We start from the raw sequence: 15,142 nt of genomic DNA on the forward strand, positions 1-15,142 counted from the left end.
CACCTCAATCAACTGGAAGCTCACCACCAAGCTCAAAGCTGAGGAGCAGGTCAGGTCATCCAGAGAGAAACTGGAGTCCCTCACTGTATTACAGACCCTCAACTCATTCCAGAGCCCAAAGTCTCTGAGGAGAAAACAAAAAAGAGGCAATCAGTCTCTGTCCTCAGTTCAAAAAAATATTTTTTTCTCAGAAAAGTCCACCACCTTCTTGGTTTGAGGAAAAATAACAAGGAGAAATTGACTTCCTACAACTTCCTCCATCAACAGCTGTATGACGCAGGACGGCACAGTGGTTGTTGCTGCGGCCTCACTGTCCAACCTCATGTTCCTCCCCGTCAGTGTGGTTTTACCACGAGTACATCGGTTCCCCCACTCTGAAGACATGAATTGGACACCCTAAATTACTCCCAATCAATTGACCTAAAAAAGACAGACAGACCTCAGCCAACCAGCTTTTGTATGGAGTTTTCACGTTCCTCCCAGTGTCAGTCTGGGTTCCCTGCTTTGGTTCCCACACCCCAAAGACATGAAGCTCAGCTGAAATGGACACTCTACATTGCTCCCTATCAATCTGGTTAAAAAACACTCAATAAAAAAACTCTGCCTGTGGAGCTGTATTTCGTAGGCAAAGGCTGAAAAATGATTAAGCCATCATTACTGCTCATCATTACCCAACAAGTTAAGCAACAGTCTCCAAGCTGCAGTTATAACCTTACTTGTCTCTTTCTTCAGACTTTTTTTGTTCTGGTGCTCATTTTCTTGGCCCTTTGCATGGATTTAGAGAGAGAAATTGGCATGACATTCCCTCAGGTCACCCCATTCATTCCAATGAATGCTGTTTTCAGGGTTATGCATTCTTATCCCATTAAAAATACCCATTAGTGCCTTTGTCTAGCTGAGCATGGCCAATATATTTATAAAATGCCCAAAACTATTACTTATATATATATATACACACACACACATATACATAAAGGGCTTTTGTTAGCTTTAAAAACATATGCTGTTGAGTTAACTGGTTAAATAAGGTAATAAAATAAGGGGGAAAGCATTATGCAATCTGCGCTTCCATTCGGCTGCACAATCCAGCAGTGATCCCAAAGGCTAGGGCTTTGAGGCTAAAACAAAATTGTGTTTAATTTTCAGCTTGTTTTTTTCCAATAATTCAAAATAATTTATCAAAATAACACAGCCTATGCACACAACATTTGAATTTGAAACATTAAATTGCAGGCTTTTCAAGGGGTAAAAGGAGGCGAAAACACTCAGTCAGACAGCAGACATGCAGAGAGACAGAGAAACACAAAGACAGTTGAGAGTTGTGAGAAGAGTCTGCTTCCAGAGGCGAATTTTGTTTCTTGGTTGGTGTTGTGTGACTAACTTGATGGGAACTGCTCCCAGGATGAGGGCAGCCAGAGGCTTGTTTGGGGAAGCGAACCATTCACTGGTTTCCTAATTGGTGGGAGTGCGGTGAAATGGCTAACTTTATTGGCCTGATTTCTGGCTGCCTTTCCTCCAATGAAATGCACAAGAGAGTGGAGGATGTGGCCCGGAGGTCACAAAAACACAAGAATCATTTCAAATTAGGAAAATACTTAAAAACACAGACACTAAACACACTCAAGTGTAATTGGGGGTAATTCAAATGTCTTATTCTTTATTAGAGAAAACAGATTTCTCCTGAGGGCAATGTATTCCTTAATTTGATTAAATCTCCTTGTGTGATGGATCTAAACATGCTGGTGTGAACAAACAGATTTGTGCATATGAGTTTTAAAATTTTGATTTTTTTTCCTTTTTTTTAAATTTAATTTCAGACACAAAGCTGCTGTGTTTTAGTCTTTGAAATAGGGAATAATCTGCAGTTAAAAACACAACATATACTCTTTATTAATCAGATTTCTCTTGAACCGCATGCAGCTTCTCTGGTGTATACAATGATAAATCCCCACTTGTGTTATAAAAGAAACCGTTGGATTAATGGTAAATGTCTTTAAAGCCACATTCTTGTGCTCTATCTGCAGCATAAACACAACCTGAAGCTTTTAATCTGGAGCGTGTTTTAATTTCTGCTTTATAGACAGCTTACACTTGTGCAAATCGTAAGTTAGTCAAACTTTTACATTTACATTTAAATTGCTTTAGTCAGTATAGGTCACTGCTTTAGACAGACGCCTACCAGAAGTGTCAAACTTTAATGTCTGGAGCTGTTCTCTTACCGTCTGTGAAATGCTTCCCATACACTATGCTCTTCTTCTTTCAAAATACCTCTTTCACAGCTTCCTGGCTTATCAGGCACACACACACACACACACACACACACACACACACACACACACACACACACACACACACACACACACACACACACACACACACACTCTCTCTCTCTCTCTCTCTCTCTCTTAAAAGAGCAACTGCAGCCAAAGACGCTCTCCCTGCTTCCCCCATTTTTCCACTGAAGATCGATTCACATGGATTACATAGACTGGGGCTGTGCTTTGAAAAGAGACCTCTAAAAATACATCCCATGAAACAAATGCCCCCATGTGACCTGACTCCATAGTGCTATCAAAGCATTGACCTTTTCTTAACATGCTCATTGTGTCATTCTCTGCTGCTTTGTCTGTATATCCCCCATCCTCCTCTGGCCTCTCTTTCCCCGACGTTGCTCCTGTCTTCAGCCTCTAACAGGTGACAGCAGTGTATGTAGTCTGGTGTTGTCAGGTTGGTTTCCTCTGCGCCCTAACAGGCTGTTAAGACTGACACTTCAGTACATTGGGCTCTGGCAGCATCAGGATGCTATCCCCCATTATCCTGTTGTTTTTCCTTTTCTCAAAGTCACTTGTGTACACTGTCTTGAGTTTGAGTCAGGCTAATGACCTTTACCCGATGCCTCCTTCTCTCATTCTCTCCTGGAGGCTTTAGCATTTTATAGTTATTCTTATTTCCTTATTTTCTGTCCTATATATAATGTTACATCACCGGATGTCCATATTAAATGTAGCCAGTGTTAAAGTGTTAAATAATGTGGTAAACATATGCAAAAAAAACCCCTCAAGTTTCTAAATGCTCTGAACGCTTACATTTTACTTTTTTTTTCTACTCTTGCCTCAAACTCATGTCAAAGCATGCAGAATTTCTATATATGGTCATCAGCTCCAGCCACGTTATTGCAGTGTTTACGTGACATACGCTGCTACGTGTAGCTACATGCTAACGTCTGGGAAACCTGTAATCTTACTTTCAAAGCCCCTTCCATTGTACCAAGGAGAACGTTTTTTGTGTCCCATGTGAAAACAGAAATAAACAATGTGATTTTAACATCACAGAACTTCTGTGCCTTTAGTTTTGTGCATCACGTTTTTACCTAAATATGTCACTTACGGTAGTCACGTCACCATCACAACTACATAACTTCAGGCATTTACGTACATTTTACTCCAGCCACATTACTGCAGTATTTACTTGACATACTCTGCATGTAGTCAAGCTACATGTAGCTACATGCCAAAATTTGGGAAATCTGTAGTCTTACTTTCGGATCCCATTCCTGCTGGAACATGTACGATTGTGCCGATTTTGGTTTTGAAGCTGGTGATTTTCTTTACAGAGGAGAGTGCTGAAATATTTCCTCAAAGGCATTCCTATGACTCGCTGCTCTACTGCATTGACGCTGGTAAAGAAATTGCGAATGAGAAGAACAAAGCATGTAAACATGTTCTAGTAGAAGCCCTAAATACGAACCTGAAGTTGAGCATAATATAGTTCCCTTTTAAAGTGTCCATATAGCTGAAATTTTATTCAGCTGAGCTTACAGAGACTGGGGGTCAGTAAATTGCAAAAGAGCATTTCTGCTGGACAGATTGTTGTTAACTGATACTTCCACAGTTGCATGACTGTTTTTAGGGCAATCACAATCACAACTTGGCCACTTTAACCCATTTAAGCCGGGAAAGCATTACCGCATTTCTACCATTAAAACCGGGAGCGATGTTGCGTTATTCTACCATTAAGACCGGGAAAGCAGATACGTCGTTTTGTAGTATTTGTAGTTTTTTTCCACCTATTTTCGGTCTCTTGGCCAATAAAATGCATCAGAATACATGTGGGAGAGTCACAATGCAACATTGGACTTTTCCAGAACTTTGAAATCATGGTGGGAGACTATAGCGGAGGAGCTCAGAAGTAAGCGACGGAAGCGATCTTGATGAAAATAGCACCGATGTTTTTTTTGCTAATCCGGAATTTGAACCCTCGGAAGCAATCGACCGGGATTTATGGATGAGGAATATGTTTTTACACGACATCGTTTTCACCGAAGAACAGACAGATTTGTGGCCATCTGGAGATCATAACAATAATAATACTAATTGATTGTGATGATGATATAAGAAATCATGACTGTTTATGTCTTATATTACTTTATACGTCGTTGAGTACCCTGAAAAGTGCAATATAGATAAAATGTATTATTATTATTATTATTTTTTTTTTTTTATTATAGTAGGCTAATGACAACTATGTCTATTTCTTCCAATGGTCATATCATGTTTGCATCTTGCTAATGGGCATGTATTAGTATTATGCATAGTAATTTTATTCAGTCATCATCACATACAACTGTAAACAGTAGCTTACAGTCCATAAACAGTCATACTAGTGCACTTTATGTTTTACATTTTTATTGAAAATAATGCTGCACTGACACTTAAAAAAATTATTGTACTGTACTTTTTTTTTTTTTTTTTTTTACAATTTTTACATTTTTGATTGAAAATAGTGCTGCTCAGTTGGCAGCGCACCTGCCCAATGTGTTGAGGCTGTAGTTCTCATTGCCATTTCCTGTCTCCTTCAACTGTCCTGTTCAATAAAAGGCGAAAAGGCCTTTTTTTCTCTATTTGCCGAGTTTGTTGATTTAAAAAAAAACTTTATTGAAGGTTTGGACAAATAAACTCAACTTCTTCAAAGCCACAGGTATAAGCTCCCAAATACTTTTTGAATTTCATTTCTATCTGCTACAGAGGCTGAAAAATCTTCTGTTGATTTTCCAGAAAAACTTCAGGTTTTAGGCCTAAATGGGTTAAGTACCCCAACAACCCCGTATGTGGTGTTATAGAAAAAAAAACACAAAAGTAATATTTATATATAAAAAAGAAATGTTCTTGTACAGTGTAATCTGTAAAATCCTGTTATTTCAGAGGATTTTCATTTCCTGCCCGAGGTGTTTGATGATATTAATATGATAAAACCAGGGTTAACACTCTTACAGTGACCTGAAAAACCCTATAAACAGACAGTGATGCCACCTTATTGAGATTTAATTACCATCAGGGGCTTTGTAGTTCTCTCACACGACATTTACCAAATTAATTTTGTTTACAGACATTTGCCTCTTTCAGCCTCTAATCATATTGGCTCTCCATGATTTTGGCTGCACATAATTGCTCAGATAAAGGCTCCACGGAGCTGCAGTTTTCATTATCCGCACAAAATAGCCAGATGGAGAAAGACTTGAGCGGTGGAAAGCGTAACCGCAGTCTATTCTGTCGCTAGATTTCCCACATTGCTGGACTGCTGCAGAGCTCTCTGCATGCTCCCCTTAAAACCCCCTGTGGTGCTCTGGCTGGGCAGAGGCAGCAGCTGAGAGCAGATTATCTCACTTTCCCATATGCTCTGTATACGTCCACACACAAGTATATGTAAATACACCGCAGCCTGCCACAACCTGCCTGTCCAGCTTTGTCCTTTCATTGGGAGAATGATTTGGACTCTGCGGAGCGGTTCAAAGTGACCTATATCTCATATCGTTTTGAACAGTCTTCCATGCTGAAATGACCCACATGTGCAGTTGAACAACAACAAATGATGTGACATCTGGACAGATGTTGTGGGAGCCAAACTGTGCCCTAACCTCTCAAATGCTGGATTACACATTACTGTACGATGCTCTAATTATATTCTTTTCCATATGGAGAGAGGGTAAAAACAATGCAGATTGTGTTATGTGGTAATTCAAACTGCAGGCATATGTAAACCATTAAGACATGTACCAGAACCATAAATGAAGTCCAAATCACTGGAAGAAACAAATTCCTAGAGTACTTTTAGCTGCGGTCTTACTGTAGTGATAGTCTTAAATGCATTATTGATTAGTCAACAGGGTTGTTCAAGTTAAGTAATCAGTCATTTTTTTATCAGGATGTGATAAGAATGTAAAGGATGGACAACACACTTTTATCATTTTGTCCTTGATCTCAAGGAGGGAAAGATAACGTCCATATTTCCAGGACAGGAAGCTCAAATTACTTGAACTGTTTGCTGTTGTGTACAGTGACAGTCCAATGCTGATTGATTCATGGTGTAGATCAGGTAACTGTAGATCATAACATAGAAAAACTCTCGGATTAGGTTGTGTTTTATTTGCTGTAATCAACACAAAAGTAATGAGTAACAAGCAAGCAAGTAACAATTAAATTTCAGTTATTGTAATTGTGTTATTTAATTTGAATTAAGAAATGAGTTACCTTTCTTGTTACTGTCAACGGTAGTGGATCATTCTAAACTGATAGTAAACACACGGGAGGCTTATTCTTTGTGCAAACTTGTATTCTAGTTATCTGACTCTCAAGGAGGAGAGCTGGGATTTTCCCAAAAGCTGCTTTGAACTAAGATGATAAGAGACCATCTTATTACAGTGCACTGATTAAAAACTACACTTTTAATGTGCTGATTTACAGTGGAGAAAGTGCAGTTTATTGCTGTGTGCATATACACTGTTACCAATATATCAGGTGGCAGATGTTGATAACTTATAAGACACATGTGTCAAACTGATCCAGGAAAGGGCCAAGTGGGTGCAAGTTTTCATTCCAACCAAGCAAGAGCACACATGACTCCACCCATCTAATCACCTGGGCTGTCTTCACTCGTTTGATTTGTCGTATCAGGTGTGCTCTTGCTAGGTTGGAACAAAAACCTGCAGCCACTTGGCCCTTTCCTGGATCAGTTTGACACATGTGAAAGCACATGTGTCAGACTGATCCAGGAAGTGAAGACAGCCCAGGTGATTAGATGGGTGGAGTCATGTGTGCTCCTGCTTGGTTGGAATGAAAACTTGCACCCACTTGGCCCTTTCCTGGATCAGTTTGACACCCCTGTTATAAGAGGATGTGAAATTGAAGGATTTAAGACTCATAACATTGCATGCATTAAACCCTATTCACAGAACTTTCTGCATCGACTGACTATTTAGCTGCTTTTTATTGATTAACCTATAGACCTATAGGGAATCAATCTTGGTTGTGTATAAGGTCACACTGTATGTCTGACAACATGTTACGGGGCTTATAATTCACTTTGTAGCCTCTATTCATGCTCTGTCTGAGAGCACTTTGTCCCAATGTCACTCATCCCCAGTCTTTACTGTGCCACAGGCTCTCCCACATGCCGACACATTCATCTGTAACACCCTGCATGGTGAAGGTCTGAAGAGAGGGCTGGGTGATAAAGAAGAAGAGAGAAACAGAGGAGACGGGTGGGGTGGGGGGGGATGTTGACAGCTTTAGGTCTTGAAAGAAAGAGCTGGTGGGAGGGAGGGATGGCAAAGTAAATTGCCTGACCGTTGCCTGCAGCTGTGCTGCTCCTAAATTTAGACTTTTTAAAGACACAGGTAAGTGAAGTGAATGTAGCAGAGAGGACTGCTGAACCTGCAGGAGCTGTTGAGGTTAACTGCTGCAGTGTACTAAACACGCAATCACAATTGTGCAAAATTAAACTGCTGTTGCCCATGCAATTGTGTCTCCAGTCAAACGGCGGCTCCATTCATTTAATGACCCTCGGCTCTGCATCGGAGATCCCGCCAGCCGCTGGGTTATCTATAAAATAGAAATAGACTGAGTTTTCTACAGACACTGCTTGTATGGTCATATGGAAATGTGTAGTTTTGTTGCAGTCCAGCTATTTTGATCTTATTTGAATGCACAAGACGAAAAGGTAGAGGGAAAGTAACAAGAGAAGAGAGATTGCATGGACATAAGAACGTCTCTAACCATATTGGTATGCAAGATGAGCACTTATTGTATTCCCCTTCCTGCCTATCTGAATGTCAATCACAGAGGTACATGCAGGTGATCAGCATTCCAGCTGCTTCCCAGAAAGGTTATGTACAGGACCACCGCTGTGAGAGAGTTGTTTTCCTGCCTGCTGCAAACCAGACGCTGTTTTAAATCATGCCGACAGGTCAGTACGGCTGTGCCCAGGTTTGCAGAAAATCTCATGGGCTTTTTAGCAGTTGACCCACGACCTTGTCCTCTGTCCTTCGGCCTGTTCTGTCAGCATGGAATATATTTCAAAGGGTTGTTTTAGAGCTGTAGTGAAGCATCACAGACGGCATAGCTCAGAGAGAATCTCTGCAATGAATATGCAAAGCAACGATTAAAATCTGCACAGTACTTTATGCCTGCAGTACATGACAACCATAACCTTACAACATAAATACTTTAAATACATACAGTATGTAGAAGTGAATATCCAGGTAAAGACTACTAGTGTTTGTAGTCTATAATATTCACACACTCATTCTCCATTTCTCTTCCTTCAAGTTCACATTGTCTTGTTTTTTATTGTCTTTTCACAAGGAAAATAAATTGGTCTTTTGTTATTTCTCCTTGTTGCACAAATCTGCTCTGACGTGTGCTAATACACAACCACAAAAGAGATGTGGATAAAAGGCCATTTGTTCTTGTTTGGAATTAGATTTTCTCCTAGTCCACATAACAAAAGAAATGAATCAATATTAATATCCCTTCCCAGTTGTTCACGGCATTTGTTTTTGAATGTTCCCGTCTTCAGCTGAGGACATATTTGGGTTGCAGTTTACATATTTGTGTAACAGATCAGGGACAGCAAGATAGAGTAGTGATACAGGAACGTTTCTCTCAGGGACTTCAAAGTTTTCAGTCACGTAACTGGTGCAGAGCCCTGGAGGGCACCACATTGTTCCAACATGACGGCTAACACTGGGAACTCCACTGAGCTGCTGCACGAGCCTGTCAATTTTTTATCGTTCACAACCCACAAGTGTCTAAAGCACCTCTCAATAGAGAAAAAACAAAGGTGCAAATTGGAAGTCTTAGGCACGTGTGACCCATATACTGTACAGCACCTTCTGCCGTATTTCACCTATTAAAGTGGAAGAAGAGAACTTTTCAACTAACTAGCATACCAGCTAACCTGGGTTTATCAACTGCTTGATGCATGGAATAACAATTATAAATCAAAGGGGTATTTCCATTCAAATCAACAGAACAGACAGAATGGCACATTTTTATTTTTACCAATGCCATTGAAATTAGGAGACTGGTCTCCCCTCAAAAATGTCAATATCGGCCGTTTATACAGGCAGCAAAATACGACTTGTTTTAGACTGTTCTCCACACCCCTCTGGTGGGTGTAATAGTAGCGATTGACAATAATGCAGACTTTAAATTCACACGCAGGGTGGGTGGTTGGGTCGAACGTCGAACTTTAACACAGTAGAACAGGGTTTGTCTCCCCTGTGAAAACAACAGTAAATGATGTGATTTAAACATCAAGTTTTGTGCATCAAGTTTCTACATTCCTATGTCATTTCCAGTAGTCATATCACACCTACACTTCACACTTCACTTTTAACATTTATGAACTCTTATTTGCTGTGTAAACTGTCTTTTATAAGACCTTACGAGGACGTTTTTTGCAGTCAGTTTTTTTATTTCTTTGGTATTCTCTCTTAAGAAAACAGATTTTTCCTCATGTGCAGTACATTTCACTCCTGGTACACAATGATAGAGATGATATAAAGATAGCAAGAGTGCACTATACATAATAACTTCTTCAGCTTTTCACTCATTAAGACCTCACAACTCGAGGGCTTTAGCTTCCCGAACATCAGCCTCTTTGATCTAACCCTGGAGCTGAGAACAATCTCATTTTTTTGTCTTATTTTCTTCTATTAACAAGAACAGTCACTCTGCAAGTCTTCAGAAGAGTCTATTTGATGTTCTGTTAAAGGCGGCCCCCACCCGTCTTTCTTCTCCCTCTGCTCCCCTTTTTACAGCAGCCTCGACAGAAGCTGAACCAATTCATTAGAAGGCTCAGAAAGTCAATTATGGTAATGGTTCCCTTTGCCAGGGGAGGTGGAAACTCAGCAAAGCCAGATACTTTTTATTGCACTTCTACATATTCTTATATATTTTATTTAGAGCTTATTTAAAAGTGCAAATCGATCTTCTGAAGTATAAAGGGCGAGAGGAGATAAGAGGAGAGGATGGAGACGGAGGCGTCGGTTCCAGGCAGTCAAACTAAGGCAGGGTGATGATAGAAGAAGGGTAAACCCAGTGTCAGGAGACCATCCACAGGAATCCCTCTTACTTATTCATGCAGCAGCCGAGCATCAGGGAATCTCCCAGCCTCATTATGAAATGTGTGTTTGCAGAAGCTCACACAGCAGTGCAGCTCCTGCTTGAAAGCCTCTGCTTATCCACTCCACTCTCCTCCCTTTTTCCCATCTTTTTTAGATCAGATTACACTGGGGAAGCAATGTCATGCTTCATTCATTGAGACGCCTCTCCTACTGTCCTAAATCCCTCTCCTTTCTCTCAGAAAGAGAAAGCTTGGCTAACTTCAACAAGTTTGTGTAGCTGGCATAAAATGGACCAGATGCCTGAGCTGTAGGTTGCATTTACTTTTCATCTGTTGAGTGACAGGCAGAGAAAGAGAGCGCTGAACCACTGTGCAATATTTGAAACACGCATACATGCATATTCAAATATGCTAAAATAAGTGGTGGAATGTAACGTAAGTTCATTTACTGTACAGTGCAACTACTGTACTTAACTACAGTGTTGAGGTACTTGAGTATTTCCACATATTTAACTTTATACTTCTACTCCACTAAATTTAAGAAGAAAATATTGTACTTTTTGTCCACTAGATTGAGCTGAGTTACGAGTTACTTTTCAGGTTGAGAATTGATATGAAAAAATATGATACATGTAAAACTTATTCATAAAGTAGAAATGCTCCTTATATAAATGCATCAATAATAATAATAATAATAATAATAACAATAGTCCATTAATATATCTGGATTATATATAACAATCTGGGCCCATTCTGCATAACAAGTACTTTTACTTTTGATACTTTAAGTACATTTTGATGCTGATACTTCTGTACTTTTGCTTAAGAAAAGTGTCTTTATACTTCTAAAATAAATATTTTAAAGTGCTTATTCTGCTGGTAAATGTGTGTAAACTGTAAATACTATAAACAAGCTCTCCAGCTTAATATTGGCTAAACTTTTTCCCGGATGAGCAACTGTGTAGGCATAGTTAAGCATCTGACCGTGCATTCTACTCGGCATACAGTTTAATTTAAAGCAAACTAAGATTCTGCTCAGATATGGATGTCTCCCACATGCTCTGCAGCCCTCTCCTTTTCTTGAATATCTCTTTTCAGTTCACATATAGCCCCCTGTGGCTCCAGCTCATCTCACAGTACAGGTGGAACCTATTTGTATTGCTGCCCTGTACGATGCCACCTGGACGCAGCGTTGCTCTTCCAAATTCTTCTTCCTCGGGGGAGATAAAAAGAGTCAGGCCTCTTCACTGCAGCTCGCCAGCCACCATTAGAGCGACTAGGTTGACCCGTGGCATGAAATTGAGGAGCTGAGGCCCATTGAGCAGCCCGGCCGATAGAGGCGGAGGATAATAAATCCACTGAGAAGGAGGAAGGGAAGGAATAGTGAAGGGAGGTTAAGAAGGAGGGGTGGTGGTGGGATGGATGTGGCAGCCCGTGCAGCCTCAGGGGCACTCAGGATTCCTTTATTAGTACGGCTATTTTCACCCTCTCCTTCAGCAGTCTGTCTTTTCATTGAGCAGAAGCATCAGCATCCATGTGGGGTTGACTGCAAATAAACTACACTGTATTTGTGTAATCAAGGAACATGTCATCGAGGTAACTGATGTGTTTTTTGAGGCCTGTGGCCAAAGTTGGGAAGTTTACATTGAAAGCATCTTCCACTATGGATTACAGTCCCATATTTCCATGCCAAAAACACATTTCTGACAGTATCTTTGCTGTGAATCTCATCTGCCGCTGTTGTTTTGCAGGTATACAAATTGTTGCACATTTAAAATAAAATAAAAATCTGGTAATGGGAAATGTGTGCATAATATGAATGAGTGCAGACCTCCTTGAAAGCTATGCCCTAGCTCTCAATGTTAACAAAAGTGAAAAACCATATTTGCCTCGTGATTCTGATCCACTTTAAAATTTAATGGGTTCCTCTTTGGCACATGCTTCATCCTTACTGAAAATTTCATGAAAATCAGGTCACAAGCTTTTCCGTAATCCTTCTGACAAATATACCAACTAAAAAACCAAACCCACAACAAAATCTCCCTGGCAGAGATAATAAAGTTATCACTTCAAGTTGTCTATTTTTAAACACAGCCACTGTATTCAGAATTCCATTTATTTAAACTGTAATGTAATATAGTTAGTCATATTTTAATACAGCATTTGCTTAAACACTAAAATCTGTTTGATAGGATCAATCTTTTCACAGTATTATACACAGTACTTTAAGAAAAATAACCTGTAAATATGAGTATATATCTTCTTGCTGTACCCTTCTGAAGAAAATACAAAAAAAATCATATTCACCTGATTTTATCCTTGTGCAGTTTCGTGGAATTTAGACTACAAAACCTCTTGATCAGGCGTTATAAAAGACAGTTTAAACAGTAAATAAATGTGGGCTACATAAATCACAGAAGTGTTTTCGTTATAAGGGTCAAGTGACTAGTGGAAGTGACATAATAACGTGATGCACAAATTGTGAGGCACACAAGTAGTTTTAGACAAAAATATGAGGATTAAAAAGTATTTGGAAGTCAGTAAGTCTCATTCTCTTCATGAATACACTGATGAAATAGGTGTCTGAGGCAAATTAATAGATTCTTATATACATCAGGTGCTAAAGGCTTTCAGCACATTTGCACATACATTCCTACCAATAGTTGCACTGATAAATACAAGTTCAGTAGTTTATTTGTATAGCATCTTTCAACAGCAAGGAAAAAAGCAAACATACATGTCATTATGTGTACATACTAAATGGTGTGTGAATCTTTACAGTGTGTGTTTGTGTGGTTTAAGTCTCCTTGAACAGTAAATCTGTCTTTTGTGTGTTGTGTTTGTTTAGCCTCACTAATGTGACGGTGGTGTGAAAAAGCAAAAAAAAGATAGCAGGAGGCACCACATGATTAAACACAATGTTGGCCAAGTTTCATGCAATCCGGTGCAATACTGGCGCAATGGGAGCGTTTTTCTGAGGGCTTTTCATAACCCTCTGCGTTCAGAATTACTGCTTATGTAATCATCTGCTCCGTGCTGAGGTCTCACTGGTTGGCATCCGAGCACCAAACCGGCCGGGCACCATGAAATGAGGAAAAGCCTGGAAAATGATGTGGCGTCATAGCTTTAAAAGCCAATTATTTGCTTCCAAACGGAAAGCAGGGCTTTAAATCTGACAGCAAACATAAACCTATATTAAAAGGACACAATAACATAAAACCACACCCCTGCCTGAGTCACTTTTATTGAATTTTTATCCCTAAGAAATCCTTTCTTTCTTAAAATCACTAAAGATTCTATGAGGTCTGGTTATCTACACTGTAAGAATTAAAGACACCCATCTTAAGCAGATTTTAATGGAAGTCTTGGCTTGAACTCAAATTTATAATCCTGATGTAATTATAATAAAATCTGATTCCTGCCAGTGTCTTTGCCATCTGTTCTTGACTTAATATCATGCTTTCTTTCTTTCTTCCCTCCCTCCCTCCCTCCCTTCCTTCTTCTTTCTTGTCTGCAGGGTTTTAAGGACACAGTCGCTTGAATGGTATTATAACAACGTGAAGAGTCGCTTCAAGAGGTTCGGCAGCGCCAAGGTTTTGAAGACTCTGTACAGAAAGCACATTATAGAGAGAGGAGCACTCTCTGATCTCCCAGGTAACTTCATCCTCTAATATATATTTAAATGCATCATCTTTTGCCATTATTTTGCTGTTTATTGGTCTGCATAATTTTGATTGCAGAGCAGCCGTCTGTCTGTGCAGTGTTGTGTCGCATTGTGATTAATGCATAATATAACCATAACTCAAACAGCTCGGGGGGGAAAAAACAACTTCATTTGAGGTTCCGGTCGGACATTAAAAGTAAACAGACAAGCTCACTTGATTGCTCATTACTTTGCTTTGTTAAATGATCGCTCACTTTTTTCTTTTTTCTTTTTTACACATTTTGTTTCTCACTGGCTGATTCACTTAATTACTTTCTCATTGGCATGTAGACACAAAGATTTTCCCTCAAACAAACACACACAGACATCTGGTTTATGTGCAATGTGTGAGTAAGTTTGTCAGTAGTGATGCTGAGGGACTACGGGTGAGCTGCCCCGCGGGCTCGTCCTGCCAGCTAATCCCTGCGGTGGCTCAGGCCACTTTGCGTCCTCAGTGAATTGTTCCTGTGCAGGACAGCAGCGGGGCAGCTTTTATCCAGCCTCCCCCGCTGCAGATAACATTGTTTTGACCCGGCTGCAACATGATCGGTCTGCCCCTTCAGGCTGACGATGAGGCATTATTTCAAACCCTGGTACATGGGATTAAATGGATGAAGAGAGCACAGAGGGGATAAATCAGGTCAGACTTGAAGCAGAGCTGGATGAGGGGATGTTTAGGAATTTTCAGTGACCACAGCTGAGTTTTAGTTTGTCCCTAATCTATGAAGTAACTTTGTAAGACTGAGTGATATGGACCAAAAAAATACCATCATTATATCAACTATGTAACCCACACAGCTAGTTATACTAGCTGGCAAAATTTCTGTCCGTTATTACCGCAACATTATTACATTTTCCTTCTTGCAGACAGCACGTCTGGCCATTTAGTAAGCCGATGTGACTATCTTTACGGGCTAAAATAGCTAGATTTAGCTTACTGGACATCTAAAAATATGTTGGTCAGAAAGAAGCTTACAAGTATTTAGCCTAATAAAATTATATGGTAGTGCAGTTCAGAACTGTATTGTCTCACAA

General features: G+C 39.9%; 1 protein-coding gene across 1 annotated transcript in view; it reads left to right on the forward strand.

Moving 5' to 3' along the window:
* Positions 1-15,142, forward strand: part of myripb (myosin VIIA and Rab interacting protein b) — a 137,561-nt gene that overhangs the window by 77,564 nt on the left and 44,855 nt on the right. The window contains exon 3 of the mRNA XM_059326786.1: positions 13,922-14,058. Coding sequence (XP_059182769.1) covers positions 13,922-14,058 — 137 coding nt within the window. The remainder of the gene's footprint in view (positions 1-13,921; positions 14,059-15,142) is intronic.

The sequence above is a fragment of the Centropristis striata genome, chromosome 23 (assembly GCF_030273125.1).
Source record: "Centropristis striata isolate RG_2023a ecotype Rhode Island chromosome 23, C.striata_1.0, whole genome shotgun sequence".
NCBI lineage: Eukaryota > Metazoa > Chordata > Actinopteri > Perciformes > Serranidae > Centropristis > Centropristis striata.